This window comes from Hylobates moloch, unplaced genomic scaffold (assembly GCF_009828535.3).
Source record: "Hylobates moloch isolate HMO894 unplaced genomic scaffold, HMol_V3 SCAFFOLD_14, whole genome shotgun sequence".
Lineage (NCBI taxonomy): Eukaryota > Metazoa > Chordata > Mammalia > Primates > Hylobatidae > Hylobates > Hylobates moloch.
The window spans coordinates 49,802,391-49,821,247 of record NW_026652289.1 but is presented as its reverse complement, the minus strand read 5'-3'; the positions used below and the strand labels follow the sequence as shown (position 1 = coordinate 49,821,247).

Here is an 18,857-nt window from a genome sequence, read left to right as displayed (position 1 = left end):
CTGCCTCCTGGGTTCACGCCATTCTCCTGCCTCAGCCTCTCTGAGTAGCTGGGACTACAGGCGCCCGCCACCACGCCCGGCTAATTTTTTTTTTGTATTTTTTAGTAGAGACGGGGTTTCACCGTGGTCTCGATCTGTCGACCTCGTGATCCGCCCGCCTCGGCCTCCCAAAGTGCTGGGATTACAAGCGTGAGCCACAGCGCCCGGCCTTTTTTTTTTTTTTTTTGAGATGGGGGTCTCACTCCGTCACCCAGGCTGGAGGGCAGTGGCTCGAACTCAGTTCACTGCAACCTCTGCCTCCTACGCTCAAGCAGTCCTCCCACTTCAACCTCCCAAGTAGCTGGGATCACAGGCATGCGCCACCATGCCTGGGTAATTTTTTGTATTTTTGGTAGAGATGGGGTTTCACCATGTTGCCCAGGCTGATCTTGAACTCCTGACCTTAAGTGATCTGCCCACTTCAGTCTCCCAAAGTGCTAGGGTTACAGTTGTGAGCCATCGCACCTGGTCTCCCTCTCACATCTTAATTTCAGACTCCAGAACTATGAGAGAATACCTTTCTTTTTTCTTTTCTTTTTTTTTTTTGAGACGGAGTCTCGCACTGTTACCTAGGCTGGAGTGTGCAGTGGACGATCTTGGCTCACTGCAACCTCCGCCTCCCGGGTTTAAGTGATTCTCCCACCTCCGTCTCCTGAAAAGCTGGGGTTACAGGCGCCTGCCATCACATCTGGCTAATTTTTGTATTTTTAGTAGAAATGGGGTTTTACCATGTTGGCCAGGCTGGTCTCCACCTCCTGACCTCAGATGATCTGCCCACCTCGGCCTCCCAAAGTGCGAGGGATTACAGGCATGAGCCACTGCGCTCAGCCCATTCCTGTTGTTTTAAGCCACCCAGTTTGTGGTATTTTTTCACAACAGCCACAGAAAATGAATACGGGTGATGCCTGTGCTGGGTCAGGGGTCCTGGGCAGGAGGACGGGGAGGAAAAGCTTGGAAAGCAAGAGGGCGGGCCCAGCTCACCATCTGCGTGATCTCCTCCAGTGTGATCTGGTTGTCACCTGGGTCCTCCTGGGTCAGAGTCCTAGGCAGGAGCGAGAAGGCACGGTGAGCCCCACTTCACTTCTCAGCAGCCCCTCCCCAGCTCGGACAGCCCCACATGGCCTCTGCTCTTACGCCCCTCTGTCCTTGTCATCCCCATCGCCAGGAGCACCCTTTCCCCTTCCTCCTTCACTCTCTTCTTCCTGATGGTCCTGACGCTCCTGGCTGTGGGAGGTCCCCTTCTGGGGCCCTCTCAGCCCCTGGGCTTCCTGCATCTGGCTGGGTGGGAATGGCCTTTCTGCCACCTCAGGCAGGGAGCCCTCGAGTGAGGGACGGTGTCTGATTCAGCCCCATAGCTCTGGTGCCAGCACGGGACTGGACATTCAGCAGGCGCTCCTGTGATGGATGGATGACATGGATGACAGGATGCATGAGACGAAGGAAGCACAGGAGCGGGGAGGCAGCAGCATGGCAGCCACAGACCCAGAGGAGGGACTGTGAGGATGGAGTTGGGAGAGAAGAGGAGAGTGGTACCCACGGTGGGGAATGAGGGCGGAGCCTCAAAGTCAGGCCAAAGTGTCTCACGCTCACAGTGATGGGCTCAGAGCCACAGCTGGTGAGTGCCAATGGAGGCTGTGGACACTGGAGAGCCAGGCCTGGGCTGCGTGGGGACAGTTAGGGGTCTGCAGGCCTGCCGGGGCTGCGGGGAGTGGGTCTCTGGATCAGCCTGGCAGAAGGCATTGTCGTGTATATCTTATAGCTGAGGAAACAGCCCCTCAGGGAACTGCCTCACCTGGGGTCCTGCAGCTGCAGCATGGTGGGCCCACACTCCAAACCAGGGCTGCCAACTCCAGAGCCTGCTCTTTCATCGCACCCAGGGAATAGGCTCCCCTCCGAGGGTGGCTTTGATCAATATGCTTGGTGTGGGGCTCCACACACTCCTAACGCCTCCTGGGAGGACTGTGAGTGGTGGCCGTATGTGTGTGTGTGCATGTGTGTGTGTGTGTATGTGTGCACACACTCTGGCCTCTGTACTGAAGATGGCGAGGCCTGAAAGAGATTTTAGGACTGTGAGCCTGAGGGAAGAATGGGCCCCAGCATGGGGCCTCCACGGCCTGGCTGGGGAGGAAGGCTGGGCACTCTGGTCACAGGCAGGACTTGGGGGAAAGTCTGGGGAGGCTGGGGCCAGGCAAGAGGTGAGGAGGAAAGGCCAGGGTCCAAGCCCTCACACCTGGGCTGGGCTGGGAGCAGACAGGCTGAGTCAGTAGGTGCCCGCCACCCACTGAACAGCCTGTAAAAGTGACACCCATGATCTCACCCCAGCCTTGAAGCGGGTATTGTTCACCCATTTTATGGATGAGGCTCAGAGAGGGGACTTGCCCAGGTCACATGAGTCACTGGCTGAGCAGCTCAGACATGGGGCTGCCTGACCCTGACCTCCGCCAGGAGAGGACAAGCACGGGTTTGGGGATAAACAACTTAACTGAATTCAATTCAACAGACACTCCCTGAGCACCTACAGATCAGGCTTCGCCAGCACTGTTTAGTAGATCTCTGCAGTGATGGCAGCGTCCTACACCCTGTACTGTCCAATGCAGGGGCTGTTAGCCACATGTCAAGGGTGAAGCTGAGGCTGCCGGGTTCATGTCACTGAGGAACTGAACTTTAAATTTTACTTAATTTTTATTAAGATTTAAATAGCCAAGGCCGGGCACGGTGGCTCATGCCTATAATCCCAGCACTTTGGGAGGCCAAGGCGGGCAGATCGCCTGAGGTCAGGAGACCGAGACCAGCCTGGCCAACATGGTGAAACCCCGTCTCTACTAAAAATACAAAAAAAAAAATTAGCTGGGCATGGTGGCAGGTGCCCCAGCTACTGGGGAGGCTGAGGCAGGAGAATCGCTTGAACCCGGGAGGTGGAGGTTGCAGTGAGCCAAGATTGCGCCACTACATTCCAGCCTGGGTGACAAGAGCGAGACTTCATCTCAAAAACAAACAAACAAACAAACAAACAAAAGATTTAAATAGCCTTGTGTAGCTAGTGCCTACCATATTGGATGGCACAGGCTAGACAGGGGTTAGCAGCTGTGGACATACATGGAGAAGTGTGCTGGGTTCTTGCTTCAAAGAGCTCAAGGTCTGGCGTAGGGTGGGGAGAGAGGAAAGAAGGACAAATGGACTACCCAGCCCTGAGGCTGCCCCCAAGAGCTCCCCTCTAGCCCAGCACTCCTCCTTGGGGCTGTCCTTGACAAGGGCGCTCTTCACCTCCCTGGCCGCTGACCAGCCCACATGGAGGCAGAAGGCAGAGCTCCTGTCCCAGCAGGCAGTCCTGAGCCTGGAACCAGGTACTGCCTTTACCTGATGATGTTGGCTGCAGCCTTCCGCTCCTGGGTCAGGAGCTCCGGGTCGTGCATGACTTCTTCCAGGAAGCCGATCACCTTGCATTTGAGCTCATCGTTGGTCTCAAAGTCCTGCCGGGAAGGTGTGATGGGTGGCTCTGGTTACTGTTTTTGAGCTGTTCTGCAGTGGTCTGGGCCCAGGCCAGAGGAAGGAGCTCCAGTTTCTATTCTGCCCAGGGCAGGCTGACCTGCCTCATTTCCTTTCTGTTGGCTTCCTGGCAGGGCATGAGAGGCTCTCCAGGCCTAGAGAATCTTAGATAAAGGAACTGGGGCCAGACCAAAGCCCATCCTTCAGCTGGCCGCACCCTTGGGCCAGGGAGGCACAAACCTACCTGTACCCCTGCTATAGGCAGGGTGGATAGACAGAGGCCCATTGTCCCTTCCATGTCCTTGGTTCCCTCCTAGGGAATCTGAGCAGTCCTCTGGGAACATCAGGGTGGCACATTTGAGCTCCCTCCCTCCTGCTGCCCCACTGCCAGCCATCAGCTCACTCTGCCCACAGCTGCTTTTGGAAGGCAGCTGGTTCCGGGGGCCATTGCCTGGTGGTCCCCAGCAGCTTGCCCAGGGAGGGCTCCCACCCACCTGAGAGTGCTTGGACACCCAGTGGCGGAGCACGTTCAAGACACGATTGGTGGCTGCTCTGCGGATCACAAACTCCTTGTCTCCATTCCTCTGGTCTGGGGGAAACCCTGGCAGCATGCGTGGAGGAGGGGAGAGAGGACAGGTGAGGACAAGAAACAGAGCTTGACACTAGTCTGGATTTGCCTCTCGGATCTGGCTGAGCTGGGGCGAGGGGGTCATGGGCAGGGGGATAATAACACATTTAACAACTAGTGTCTGACCAAGAGCACAGATGTCATGGCTCCTCAGTCGACACGGTCCATGCATGCCCAGCCTCTTTCAGACCTCTCCATCTTTCAAGAGCTGCTGGAAGGTTCAGGTAGCCTCCTAAGACAGAGCCACACAGGCCCTCCCCAGGGACCAGAGCTCAAGGGGGCCCTTATTCCAGTCTCTGCTGCAGGATCAAGGCTGCAGAAGTGGGAGGTGGGAGCATGGCAGGACAGAGGTTGCCACGGGCAACGGGCTTTATGTCGAGTAGAAGTTGGCCAAGTAGCAAAGGGCGATGGGTGGGAAGGAAGGGGCCTCCAGGCAGGAGGGTCAGCACTAGCAAAAGCCTGCAGGATGGAAGTTTTGGGGTGGGATGGATGGCATTCAGTTGGGAGCTGGAAGAGGAGGGTGCAGGGCAGGCTGTGCCCTAGATGTGCGGTGGCCCTGGCTCTAGGTGTGGGGTTCAGGCCCTGGGTGTGTGCAGAGCCCCAACCAGTACAGAGAGGTGGGGGTTGTGACCCAGCACCTCCATAAGCGGAAGGCGGTGCCCAAGCCAAAATAATGATTCGGGAAGCTTCGTGTCCAGTGAGCGAGTGTAATCAATGGAAGCAGGGAGCTCCCCGAGGGTGGGTGCTTTAACAGGACCCACCTGTGCCATCATTAGCACACCGTAAACACCCACAGCAGAGCAAGTCCCCGGGACCATGCCTGCTATCACCTGCCACTGGGGCTGACCATGGGGAAGACCCTGTGAGCGGAGACCACCCCACATACCTGCACTGGCTAAGGACATCCTCCGGTACTTCTCCTTGTTTGGGGTGCCCTCGTTGGCCCCCGCAGTTGCTATGGCAAAGGCGGAGGCGGCCGACAAGGCACTGCGGTTATTGTCCAGCTCGCGACAGGAGGTCATGACGACTCCATTATTATAGGAAAAGAGCGGGAACTCTGCAGAGAGGAGGGAACCAACCCTCAGCTGTCCCCAGTCCCAACTCCTCAGGCTGTTAGAAAATCAGGGGTCCCGAGGCTAGACCAGCCTCAAGAGCCAGCAGGCTGTGTCTTCAGGGTCCCAGGGCATGTCGGGTGGTGCTGGTATGTGTGTGTGTCTCTCTCTGTGTTAGAAGCTCTGGGGAGAGTCACACCACAACACCCTCAGGGCTGTCCCAGGTTGGGGAGCACCCTCCTGCTTCTGAAAAAGGTCTCCAGTCACCCCTTCCATCTTTCTGCAGCTCTCAACCCCTTCACCTCTCAGGTCCAGCAGGGCACGGGCCTGCCTGAGGGCAGCATCATGAGTTTTCTTACCCTCTCAGTCTACTTGGGATTAACACATAACCTGTCCAATGTCTGACATCCGTAACAATTCATACTGATGGGCTCGTGGGCACAGTGGGATGGAGAGAGGATGGCTCTTGGAGTCCAGCCCACCTGAGTTGAAATTCTCCCCTACCCCCTACTAGGTATGTGACCTTGGGTAAGTCATTTAACCCCTCTGGGTTTCAGTAATCTCCTTTGAATAATAGGGATAAAGCTTCAAAAGGTGGATATAAAGATTAAAGGCAATAACATAGATGAAAGTACTTTGTATTAGGTGAAAAGCTATATAAATGCCATGGAATATCATTGCTACTAGTAATAATAATAATAATAATAATAATAATTTTTAGTAGTAATGATAGGAGAAACCTACTTTTGAAACCTTTGGTTTCATCTTGTCTCCGGAAAGCAATCTGGACTACTTAAGACAAAATAGCAGTATTTATGCCGTGAGGCACAGGTGATTTATTTTAAGGACTCAAAGCTTATTTCTAAAATTTGGCTCTCCATGAGCTCTGTTTCTGCGTGTCTGAGCAGCTGTGGCAGGGCTGCGGTGCGTCCAGGCAGTTTCTCTCTAAAGCTCGGTGACCGTGTTACCTATTGGGTTTCTTTTGAAGGTCTGGATAGTGGCGAGTTCAGGCTGCAGGCGGCCCTTTGCATGTGAGAGCAGGGGCATTGGAGAAGGCTGTGTGAGGAGGGGCTGCCTGGGAGGTGGGTCCCCTGAGAGCTCTCTCTCACCATTGGGTATCTCATAGCCCCTTTGTACAGGGGAAAGGGCTTTATGAAAACCGGAGACCAAGACTGCTTCTCAAGGACCCTTCAGGATCAGGAGTCTGAGACTGCAGGTGAGCAATGTCACCACCTCTTGGAGTCTTTCCCCTTATTTGAAAAACCTGGCCTTTCTGCAAGGTTGTCAAGATGATGAAAGGGGTCTGCGCAGAGCCTGACACGCAGTTCAGGAAGCACCTTCTGAATCAGGATCTTCCATGAATGAGCCCTAGATGCTGAGCCTCCCTGCCCACTTGTGCTGGGTGGGCTCAAGGCAGTCTTGTTTGAAGTTGGGAGAGTGACTTGGTTGAGTTGAAGAGCAAGATCTACCCAGCCAATGTTCCAGTGCCCACAGCCCCTTCCTCTGGGGCCGGGGCGGGGGGTGGGGTGGGTTATGAAATAATCAGAAAAGTTACTGCTCTTAGGAGTCACTCATAAAGCATAAGGGATGACGCCCACTTGCCTTGACTCGACTTGACCTGCTGCCCTCTCCCAAACTGGAAATCTATTTGTGGTTTTGAATTGGTGCATTGTACCTGAAGAATTTTTGCTTTTGACTGATTTGGGCGTTGTTGGAGATTTAGTTGGTGATGTTTCAGTATCACCATCATCACTCTGGTTTTGATCAGTATCTGACTCCTCTCTCACAGAGACTTCTGAGCCTGGGAGAAAAGAAAGAAATAATTTTACTTTTCTCAATTTTAATTTTAAAATTTATGTCCATAATTTACTGAGGCAAAACAGAGTAAGCTTGGGATACAGCCGCTGAAGACAGTTTAACAGCTTTGTTTCCCACAGGACTTATCAGAACCTTTCTCTTGCTAATGAGCACTGTCAATCTCCAAAGTGGCTTTTGCTCTACCAGGCCCCCTCAACCCTTACCAGACACACCCGGGGATCTTGTCAGAATGCAAATTCTGATTCAGGGGTCTCGGGTGGGGCTGAGAGTCTGCATTTCTAACAAGTTCCAGGTGATGGACATGTGGCTGGTCCACGGACCACACTTTGAGTCGCACGATCTCTCTCTTTTTTTTTTTTTGGTGAGGCTTATTAGTTAAGGTGACCACCTGCTCCAGTTTTCCTCTGCTTTTAACCTATTGCCCCATGCCCCTTGTCACTCTTAAAATATCCTGTCTTGGACAATTAATTATAGAGGCTTCCTCATCTCCTGGTCCACACACCCTGGGGAAGCTGATGAATTATATTAAAAGCCTAGGTCTGGCACAGTTAGGTCTTGGTCAGAAACTCTTAACTGCTCTAGGCCTCAGTTTACACACGTAGAAAGTGGATGTAGTTGCATCTGACCTTGAGAACCCCAAAAAAGCCACAGGTCTTCTCTTAAGAATGTCCACATGCACATGCACACGCACACATTTATACATACACAAATACCCATACACACATATACACACACACACAATTTGGCACACAATTAGGTTCACGGGCTCCTGGATCACCAGTTGAGAAGCCTGGTACCGGATGACTTCTCAGGACCGCCTTGCGGTACATTTCAGAATGTGGAATTATGAAATTGCTGGTAGGCCATTTCCTTGGTGACTGACTTTCAGCTGCGTGCATCACCCATTAACTGCATGTGCCAGGGTGAGTGTTACTTGGTATGGAGCCTAGTGGAGGCTTTATCTCGCCCCAGCTGTGCCCTCTGCTGGGAGTGCCCTCTGCTGGGGGTGCCCTCTGCTGGGAGTGCCCTCTGCTGGGGGTGCCCTCTGCTGGGAGTGCCCTCTGCTGGGACTGCCCTCTGCTGGGGGTGCCCTCTGCCTTCCCTCTTGCCAGCTCAGAGGAGAGAAATCCTTCCCTCTTCAAAGGCCTCCTCCTCAAAGCCTGGGGCGTCTGACCAGCCCCGGCTTGCACGTGGGTGCGTGCGTGTGTGCACATGCTCTCCTGTGCTAACCAAGACCACGCTCTTGGCACCCAAGATGTGGCGTGATCGGATCTAAATCAGAACCAGACCTGACACTTTTAGAACGGTCAGGAGAAACCCTGAGAGTAGGGAGGCTCCAGCCTGTCCTGGAATCATCTCCAGCCTCTGTCTCACACTCAGCATTCCAGGTCTGCCTGGCGTCCAGCTGTCCCCGAAACACACAAGGCCTTTTCCTGCTCCTCAGCCATTCCCATCCTGTTCCCATGGTCTAGAATGTTCTCCTTTCCTCTTGGTAAAAATCGAGATCGAACAGTTCTTCCAGGAAGCCTTCTATGACGCCCCTAATGGTGTTCCCACTCCAGCCTCTGTGCCCCTTGAGCATCCCCCTGACACATGCCATTTGTATCAGGTGTCCACATTTCAGTGTCTGGTCTGGGTCCTCAGCCAGACTGAATCCCAGGGGACAGGAGCTGCTGACGACCTCTTCTCTCCCGGGCCCTGAATGGGCCTGGCCCAGGCCCCGTCCTCTGCAGACATGGACAAACACAGGGATGCCGTAGGATGCTGTGGTCAGGGCAGAGGGATGCCTAAATTGCTCATGATGGGAACTGACGCCCTTCTAAAGTGTGGTGATACCCTGGGAATTTCTGCCTGCCTCCCCCTGCAGCCTGGGCTCCCACATATGGCTACCTCTCTGCACCGCCCAGACTCTGTGCTGCCTCCACAGTCTGCCTGGTGGGACCCCCAAGCCTCTCCCTTCCTTCCCCATGGGAGCAGGAAGAGCAGCCCTGAGGCCTTGCTGGGCCAGGCTGAGCCTCAGTGGGGCTGGGAGGCTGGGGGGGCAGCTCCGACGGCATGGCCACTCACTCTGCTTGCTGAGTGCTGAAGGGTCTTCGGGCTTCTCAGGGGTCGTATCGCCCTCATCTGGAATCTTGTTGGTGAAGCTGCTGGACACATAGAGTTTGCTGGTGTCCAGCGTGGCCTTGCTGAAGGGCGACATGGCCGAGTACATGCTGGTGTAGCCATTGGAGTTGCAGCTGAGGGCGGCCAGGTCCAGGGCCTTGCCGCCGGTGATGATGGGGATGTTCAGGGAGAGCTTCCGCCGGCGGCTCGGCGACGATGTCTTGGTGATGGACAGAGGTGGCGGCGAGGAGAACTTGCGGGTGGCGCGTGGGGACTTGGGGGGTTCACCATACAGAAGCTTATTGTTCTGGCCACTGGCAAACAGGAGCTCCAGCGACCTGTGGGGAGGGCGGGGGTGAAAATGAGAGTTAGTGTAGGCCTGCCTGCCCGCCTAGGCCTGGGGACCATCTCCGGGCGGGGCTTGGAGTGGCAGCAACGACTCCATCATTCTTATGATCCCTGAAACCCAAACCTGAGCTGATCCTCTGAGCAGGGACAATGTGATTAAATGGCTTGGGGCCAAGGGTCCTGCTCTGGATGGTTTGGGCAGAGGATTTGGGGCTTCTATGCTCCGCCCCCCACCCCCTCAGGGCAGCAGCTGCAGCATCTGACCTGAAGTGCTAAGGGTCCCCTGACCTGTGGGCTGTGCAAAACCCCCCTCCATCCCACACAGGGCCTGCTCCCGCCTACACTCTCTGGCCTCATCCTTAGAGAGGTCCTCAGACATGTTTTGTGGAATGAGGAAGCTGAGGCTCAGAGACAGGAAATGACTCATCTGATGCCTCCTACTCTAAACCCAGGGTCCTTTCCACCTGCCTTGGGGCTTGAGCGGCCCTATATGCAAACTTAGGGGGATGGGAAGCTGAAAGTGGCCCCTGCTATCCTCATGACAGGGCTCCACCTCAGGCCAGGCTGGAAACAGGTTATACATCCAGAACATTGCAAACCATAGCTTGTCTCATCGAGGCTGTCTGCTCCACGTTGCACACAGGACAGGATTTATCTCTTAACCCTCACTGTTGCCCCAGGACGTAGGCACTCTTATCCCTACAGGATAACTGTAGGAATGTCACAGGTAGGAAACTGAGGCTCGGAGAGGTTAAGGGACTCAGCCAAGGCCATAGGGCTGAGAGCTGGCTCTGAACCAGCCTCTTTGTTCTGCAGGGCACTGCTGCTGGGAAAGGAAGGACACTGTCTACTGGGCCCCTGGGAATGATCTCAGTGACTTTTAGGGGTAAATCCATCCTGGATGGGATGTTTTCTTCTGCTTTCTCAGAGCCCTGGGAAGCTGATCATTGAGGTTTCAGAAGTTCAGGGCAGAAAGGCAAGATGTGCCCTGCCCCAGTGAGGCCTGAGGTGGGGGCAGGAGCAGGGAACAGAAGAGGGAATGGGTGTATTCTGGGTCGTTGCGTTGCTCTGGCAGCAGAGGCGTGGACTGGGGGAGGAATGGTGAGGCTCCTGGGGAGCCCTGGGGAGCCAGTGTGATTCAGGAGCTCTGCTCCAGGCAGCCCTAGAGCTGAGGCTCTGGCCTCATGCCTCGCCTAGAGTGTTTTGGGGCAGGGCACTCAGAGCCTCTGAGGGCTGGGATGGGCTGTCCACAACTGGGATCTGGGTAGGTGGCCTCTCAGAAAAGATAATCACCTACCATTCCTGGACGGGCCCTTCCTGGAGCAATGAGGCCCATCAGGGGCCTGAGCCAATCCCTGAACTTGGCCTACTGCTGGGCAGCCTTGGCCAAGTCCTTCATTGCCCCATGCTTTTTGGGAAGCAAAGGCTAAGGTGGCCTGCATTCCTTATGTTGACTCACCCCAAGTAGGCCAAAAAGGGCTCCATCGTTTCTCACAGTAGGAGGTGGTCTAAGCAAAGCAGGGGTAAGATAGATTCCTTCCTTCCTTCCTTCCTTCCTACCTTCCTTCCTTCCTTCCTTCCTTCCTTCCTTCCTTCCTTCCTTCCTTCCTTCCTTCTTTCCTTCCTTCCTTCCTTCCCTCCCTCCCTCCCTCCTTCCTTCCTTCCTTCCTCTCTCCCTTTATTTTTCTTTCTCCCTCTCCCTCTCTCCTTCTGTCCTCCTTCCCCTCCTCATTTCCTTTCTCTTTTTTCACCAAAGGAAGCACTGTCCTTTGGTGACGGTGGGACCCTGTGCTTCCAGGAGCAGGGCTAAGAGGTGAGAGCACCCTCCACACCCCAGGATCCCGGCAGGTGCAGATGGAAGAAGCTGAGACTGAGCAGTAGCACCAGGCAGGTGAGCTGTCCCTGCCTCTCTACAGAGGGAGGCTTGGTTCCTGGGGAGAGAGGGCGGTGGCAGTGTGTGTCCCGCAGCACCCCAGCATGTGTTACTGCTGCTCCTCCAGGGACCTTCCAGGTCACCCCCCGACCCCGTGCAAGCTGAGTTTTCCTCCAAGGCTTGGAAGCTCTCCGGGCATGGGAGGAGAAGGGCACCTCAGCCACCTGGCAGGGATAGCACTGATAGGCTTCTTGTAGATGGTAATGAGCTTGTCCAGGACCACGATGGCGGTGGTGAAGACGCGGTAGGAGTGCAGGAAGGTGTTGAGGAAGTCGATGCTCAGGAAGCGCAGGTCCGTCAGCCTCTCCAGCAGCCGCTCCACACTGGCGTAGCGGATCTGCAGCACTTTGCAGGAGTTCATGGTTTTGCTGAAGCGAATGTCAACATCATCACAATATAAGGAGGCGTCGGACCTGAGAGGGGAGGAAGGATGCAGAGGTGATGTGGGTCTAAAGGCATCTGAATGGCACCCACCAGGCCTGCTCATCACTGCTTCCCCCACACACTGACAGCCCAGGATGGTCTTATTAAGAGAACAAGCTTGGGAAGGATGACATTGAAGGAGGGCTACAACTTCTTTTTCCCAATATCCTAAAAACTCTCCGTTATAAAACCCCTAGAAATACTGGAGAAATATTACAAACTTAAAAACATTTGTTGTTGAGTTCACAATATGTAAGGAACTCTGTTCACACACATGTGTATGTGGATGGGGTGCAGTGGCTCACGCCTGTAATCCCAGCACTTTGGGAGGCTGAGGTGGGAGGATCACTTGAGGTCAGGAGTTCGAGACCAGCCTGGGCAACATGGTGAAACCCTGTCTCTGCCAAAAATACAAAAGTTAGCTAGGTGTGGTGGCCCATACCTGTAATACAGTTACTAGGGAGGCTGAGGCACAAGAATCGCTTGAACCCGGGAGATGGAGGTTGCAGTGAGCCGAGACTGTGACACTGCCCTCCAGCCTGGGTGACACAGTGAGACTCTGCCTCAAAAAAAAAAAATGTGTACATGAATGTTCTTAGCAGCATTATTTGTAATAACCCCAAAGTGGAAACTACCCAGGTGTCCATCAGCTGATAGTGGAAAAACAAAATGTGGTTTTGATACATTAGACCCTGTAATGAAGCATCTTAACTTAGCCTATGAATCTGTTCCAAAGCCTCTAGAATAGTTTGTCTGGTAGTGTACCTGGAGACCACAACTGCATCAAGGTCATTGTCTGCATGACACATCACTCTCCTCGACCCTGCACTCTCCCCAGACACCATGAACTTTTTTGCCTCTGAACTTATGTTCATGCTGTTCCCTCTTCCCAGAATGCCCTTCCCCCTCAGTCATCTAGCAAACTCCAGCTGGTCCTTTGAGGCCAGCTCTGATGTCCTGTTCCATAAGAAACCATCCTCAACTGTGCCAGGTAGATCTATCACTCATCTTCTGGACCTCGCCTGGATTACACAGATTCCATTTTACAGCATGCACTACAAAGCTTTCTAATAATCTCTCTATGTGTCTCTCTCTCACTAAACGACGAATTTCCCGAGGACAGAGACCCCACCTGCTCATTTCTGCTTCCCTGGTCCCCTCCCTGGTCCTCCTGTGAAGAAAACCAGGCTTTAGATTGGTGAGCAGATGGGTCCTTGAAGTTGTCAGTTTAATCTGGACATTCCATTCACTTTATCGACATCATTGTTCAAAATTTTGTTATTTTTTTCTTTCATAGGTGATTTTAATTTTATTTTTGTTTCATCCACTCTCTCTCTTTTTTTTGAGACAGAGTTTCACTCTGTCACCCAGGCTGGAGTGCAGTGGTGAGGTCTGGGCTCACTGCAACCTCTGCCTCCCAGGCTCAAGTGATTCTGTCGCCTCAGCCTTCTGAGTAGCTGGGATTACAGGCGCGTGCCACCAGGCCTGGCTAATTTTTGTATTTTTAGTAGAGACGAGGTTTCACCATGTTGGTCAGGCTGGTCTTGGACTCCTGACCTTAAGTGATCCACCCGCCTCGGCCTCCCAAAGTTCATCTGCTCCTTTTGCTGTCTCAATGTACACCCTTTCCAGAGCATGAGTGAGTACTCACTAAACATATAATGGTAATTGAGTGGGTACTCACTAAACATATAATAGTAATTCCAGCTGTGAGTTTTACTGGATTATTGAAATGGATCTAGGAAGTAGGTAGGTAGGTATTATCATGTCCCCCATTTACGACGTGAGAAACCCAAGCCCAGAAAGGTTAAGTGACTTGTCCATAGTCACACACAAAGCTAGGGCTAGGGACCAGGGCTGTTGCCTTCAAGGCCAGACCTTTCTGCTGTACCCCACCACCTGTTCAGTGATGTAGTCGTGAGGGGAATAATTCCTTATCAACTCATGCAGAGGCTTAAAGACCTGGTGAACCTGAAACTGCCTCGGCTAGCTCCTGGCACACAGTAGGTTCATAAAGGGCTCACTTCATCAGACTTGACTACAGATTGGTGGCCAGTGGAAACAAAGGATTTCACACATTAAATCATGTTCTGCATTAAACGCATTACATCTGCAGTTCCCCAGGGCATGTATGTGAAGTAGCAAAAGGCCTGGGTTACCCAGATGATTGTTCTGGCAACAGCAACATAGCCCAGGTGGGAGCAGAGTCCTAGCGTGCACCAGGTGAGCAAGGCAGGCTCAGAATTCAGAGGTGGGAATGGAGGCCAGAGAGCCAGTGGGCTCCAGGGTTGGGGCAGGAAGGAGGGTGTGGTGAGGGGGTTAGGCATGCAGGTGACTGCAAGAAAATCGTGCCTGTTGCAGGTGAGGGAGGCTGCATTACCCAGGGCTTGGAGAGCTGCGTTTAGTAGGACACCTGCTAAATCCCTCTTGTCTCTGGGGATTGTTCAAACAAACGCAGTGGTCCTGGAGCCTGTGTTTTGTTTTTTCTGGTTTTTGAAATGTTCTATGTATTCATTTTTTAATTAGGAAAAGAAAAATAGTTATTAAAACAGAGTACATAAAGTTTCATTCCTAATGTTATATTTTAAACAGCCTAATACAAAAATAATCCACATATACAAAACAGAGGAACCGTAACAAAACTAAGCCAAAGCACCATAATAAAAAATTAAAAAAAAAACAGAAGTTGGCATGGATGTGGTGAAAAGGTAACTCTTCTACGCTGCTGGTGGGAATGAAAACTAGTACAACGACTATGGGAATCAGTGTGGAGATTCCTTAAAGAAGGAAAAGTGGAACTACCATTTGATCCAGCAACTCCACTACTGGGTATCTACCCAGAGTAAAAGAAGTCATCACGCAAAAAAGATCCTTGCTCACGCATGTTTATAGCAGCACAGTTCACAAAAATGTGGAACCCCAAATGTCCATCAATCAATGAGTGGATAAAGAAACTGTGGTATATATGTATATACATATATACATATATATATGATGGAATACTACTTAGCCATAAAAAGGAATGAATTAATGGCATTCACAGAAACCTGGATAGGACTGGAGACTATTATTCTAAGTGAAATAACTCAGGAATGGAAAACCAAACATCGTATGTTCTCACTCATAAGTGGGACATAAGATATGAGGATGCAAAGGCATAAGAATGATACAATGGACTTTAGGGACTCAGGGGGAAAGGGTAGGAAGGGGGTGAGGGATAAAAGACTATAAATTGGTGCCAAGGGCGGTGGCTCACACCTGTAATCCCAGCACTTTGGGAGGCTGAGGTAGGCAGATCATGAGATGGTCAGGAGATCGAGACCATCCTGGCTAACACGGTGAAACCCTGTCTCTACTAAAAATACAAAACATTAGCCAGGCATGGTGGCACACATCTGTAGTCCCAGCTACTTGGGAGGCTGAGGCAGAAGAATTACTTGAACCTGAGAGGCAGAGGTTGCAGTGAGCCGAGATTGCGGCTGGGGAGATGGGTGCACCAAAATCTCGCAAATCACCACTAAAGAACTTAGTCATGTAACCAAATATCAACTGTTCCCCAAAACCTATAATAAAAAATTAAAAAAAAAAACAAAACAAAAACTAAGCCAAAGCAATCATCCAAATAGCAATCACCCAACTCAAAACAAAGAAACAAGAAAACATCCAAAACACCCCCAAAGACAAAGCCCAGCATCTCTGAACCCCAATAGCTGGCTCATCCCAGTGTCCTGGCTGTCACCTTGTGTTACTCAGTCTCTGGAATGCTGCCTGGTCAAGATGGGGTTAAGGGCACTTACTTGATCATCTGTGGCACAGTGACCTTGGAATTTTCTTCAAATGCGTTCATCATGAGCCCATTGCATCGGATGTTATCCACACACTGGAATCAGAGAGAGGACCCCAGGGTCAGAGCTCTCCATTCCTGGACCCAGGCCCACCAGGAGCTCTGCCAACTGTAAAGTTCACATGCCTCAGTCTGATACAGGGTCCTCAAACTTCAAGGGCATTGTCCTGGCAAAGGCAGGGTCAGCGTGGAGCATCCTTTAGACTTTGGCCAGAAGTCAAGTCTCAGTTGAATGACCTTGGGGAACTTGACCTCAAGTCTTAGTTTCATTATATGCAAAGTGGGGATAATGACTTCTACCTCACTGGGTTGATTACAAACAACCATTGGGATGCAAAATGAATGCATCTGACACTGACCATTCTGTTGCTGACCTCTGGGGTCCGGTATCAAGGACAAGATCAGATCCATGGTGATGTGGGATCTCTCTCCTGGGAGGCCAGCCCAGCAGGACCTCTGCACCCCCTGCACAAGGGTGCTGAACTGTTCTCTCTGTCCTCTGACCACCACAGTGCCAACATTTGGATGCTGTGGATGGTTTTCCATATGAAGAATCCATGGGTGTGGGGTCCTGGGGAAGGCAAGGCTACTGGCGGGAGGGGCACAGATGATTGTACATTTCACTCGGCCTCCAAGAATATTCAAAATCCAAATTTTGCCTTGAATAGAAAGTACCCGCCCAAACAAAAATAAAAGCTGCATCTCTTGGGGAGGCTGCCTCTTTTCCCCTGCACTGTCCCCTGCCCTGGGTCTTCACATTTCTGCCATAAGAGGGTTTCTTCTTGGCATAGCAATAGGGAAGGCTTGGTGGCACATCACAGAATCTTCTGGTTTTGAGAATGTGTGTGTTGCAGGGAGGAGGGTGTCAAAGTCATTGGGAAGTAGCAGCTGACAGCTGGCACAGTGGGTAGTGGAGCTCTCAGGCCCAGACTTCTAGGCAAGGCCAGGACCCCAAAGAGGGAGGCTCCTGTCATTTGCACTTCTCAGCCCCACTTCTCCCACCCATCTGACAATCTCTCTAGCTTTGGTTCTACCAGCAACTCCAAAACAAAGAAGACTTGGCCATGGGCTCAGAGTGTTATGGAGGCAGGAGGGCTTGGGGAAGGGGCCAGAGGACTCCCACCTTGACCCATTCACTGGCATCCACAATAGCTGCCAGGAGGGCAGAGGCCTGGTGGGCACCCTCCGGGCAAGCAGCCCTGGGCCTTTGTGGCTGTGGCTCACTGGGGATGTGAAAGGGCCAAGCTCAGGGTCTGCAGTTTTCTCTACGGCTTTCTGGGTGTTTTGAAGACATGTGGGAAGACTCAGAACAGGCACGTACTATGCATCATCCCACCCGCCTTACTCCTCTGGGCCTGCGAGGTGGGCAGGTGGGCCAGAAGGAAGGCTGGGAGCGGCAGTCAGGGGAGCCTGGAAGGGGCACAAAACCAAGAAGGTGGGGAGCGAGCAAGGGAAGCCGTCCTAGGTCCCATGGAGATGCTGCCCTGCCCTTTCAGTTCCTACAGGCACAGGCCTCCTGCAACCCTCTAGACCATGGGGGGCCACCAACCTCCCTCCCCTTCTGCTCTTGGCTGCGCTCCTACCACGCCACCCCACAGAGAGGATGGCCAAGGCTCCCAGCTGCTGGGATGGCACATCCCTGACCCATCACAGGCCCTTGCTGGGCTCAGGGAGGGGCCTGTCCTGGGGCCTGAACCCCGGTGCTGCTGACAGCCTCTTTCTAGACTCAAGTCTCACCCCTTGTACTTTAGGCACCCATGGGCACTCTGGGGCTGCTCACTGGTACCTGGGAAAGTCTGTGCTTCCTGGTTAATGCTCCAAATAGGGTGAATGACCCTAATGCTTGCAGCAGGCCAAAGCAAAACTAAATCTTCCGTGTGCATAGTTGAGGCTGGGTTTGATCTTAGGTAGCTGCCCCAACTCACTGAAGAAGCTACGCTTGGCTTTCAGGGACACCGTTCTCTCGCTGTGAACATTATTACATCTAATAGGCTCAGACTTTTCTGTGCATATCAATGACCTGGGGCATGTACTAAAATGTGGATTTACAGGTCATATACCAACAATTTAGATCTGTAGGTCTGCAGGATAGTGGGGAAAGGGGAGAAGGGTCCAGCAGACCTCGCTAGGTGATACAGATGCAAGAGGGGTTTCCAGACCACACTTTCAAGGTGACCCAGGGGACTGCAAACGGGATGGACCAGCTGAGCTCAGCTTTGGGTAGGGCTGTGGACTTGGAAGATTCTTGCATCTTTCTCTGCAGAACAGTGCAGCTACTCCACTGCCCCCACCCCCCACCTGCCACCAGCCAAGCTCCTGACCTGGTTAGGCATGAAGGGACCACTCACTTTCAGGAACAGGTGACGCTACTCACCTGGCTGATGTCACTGGTCCACGCTGCCTTCTCCTGTCTGGACGAGGCCACTAGGATGACTGTAAAGGGCGGGGAATCCTTTGGCTCCACCCCGATTTTAAAATCCAAGTGATCTATGTCTTGGCCGGATCCTTTGGCTTCCAGTTGTAAAACATAAAGTTAGCAGCACGAATGTGGACGCTTTTTCAGTTGGAAAATGTTTTAGTGGTCCCTGTCGTACGTACCGGTGGAGGCTCTGCATTGGTAAGGCACCAGGCCAATTGCTGCTACTTTCAGAATATTATTTTCCTAAGTGGGAAATCCCCATTTCGAAGACGGAAGAACTAAGACGTAGCTTACAACCACTCAGGGACAGTTCCGGATTCAGAGCAGGACAGCCTTTAGGAATCACAGTCTGCCCTCTGCCCTTATCACACCAATGGAGGTGAGGTCGCGGGCGAGGACTTGCCCAAGGCTCCCAGCAGGGTGGCGGCCAAACCAGGGCAGGGCTAGAATGGGCCTCACAGCCAGGCCCTCCTGCTACCCCAAGGTGGTTCTGGGGCCAAATGAGGAACTTCAAGATCTTAAACTTTTATGGATTGGGCTGCACATTTAGTTCAGTTTAGAGCTCCCCAAAGCAAAAGTGAATTCTAGGTATTTTTGTTACTGCTCTTAACCTGAACGTTCCTTGAAGTCTTGAAAGCTGTTTGTTTGGAAAGACTAAGACCACCGCTTCAAGATTCTTTTCAATGCACTCACATTAATTGGGGGTGCACTGAATGGGTTAATGGTGCAAAGCGCCTGCTTTGGTTCTGCTTTGCTCTGAAGCT

At 52.5% G+C, this 18,857-nt stretch overlaps 1 protein-coding gene across 6 annotated transcripts in view; it reads right to left on the bottom strand.

Annotated features, from left to right (window-relative positions):
* Positions 1-18,857, bottom strand: part of RASGRF1 (Ras protein specific guanine nucleotide releasing factor 1) — an 82,759-nt gene that overhangs the window by 33,067 nt on the left and 30,835 nt on the right. For 2 of the 6 annotated variants that reach the window (XR_009209571.1, XM_058427220.1), the window contains 11 exons: positions 18,049-18,185; positions 15,628-15,710; positions 14,211-14,333; positions 12,963-13,001; positions 11,563-11,820; positions 9,091-9,464; positions 6,881-7,006; positions 5,040-5,210; positions 4,020-4,126; positions 3,397-3,509; positions 1,021-1,081 (listed from right to left, as the gene is read on the bottom strand). Coding sequence is in view for 2 of the 6 variants with exons in the window: in XM_058427220.1 (XP_058283203.1) it covers positions 1,021-1,081; positions 3,397-3,509; positions 4,020-4,126; positions 5,040-5,210; positions 6,881-7,006; positions 9,091-9,464; positions 11,563-11,820; positions 12,963-13,001; positions 14,211-14,333; positions 15,628-15,710; positions 18,049-18,185 (1,592 nt within the window). In the remaining 4 variants the exon portion in view is untranslated. The remainder of the gene's footprint in view (positions 1-1,020; positions 1,082-3,396; positions 3,510-4,019; positions 4,127-5,039; positions 5,211-6,880; positions 7,007-9,090; positions 9,465-11,562; positions 11,821-12,962; positions 13,002-14,210; positions 14,334-15,627; positions 15,711-18,048; positions 18,186-18,857) is intronic. The other 4 variants (XR_009209570.1, XM_058427221.1, XR_009209568.1 and 1 more) reach the window with 3 other exon arrangements.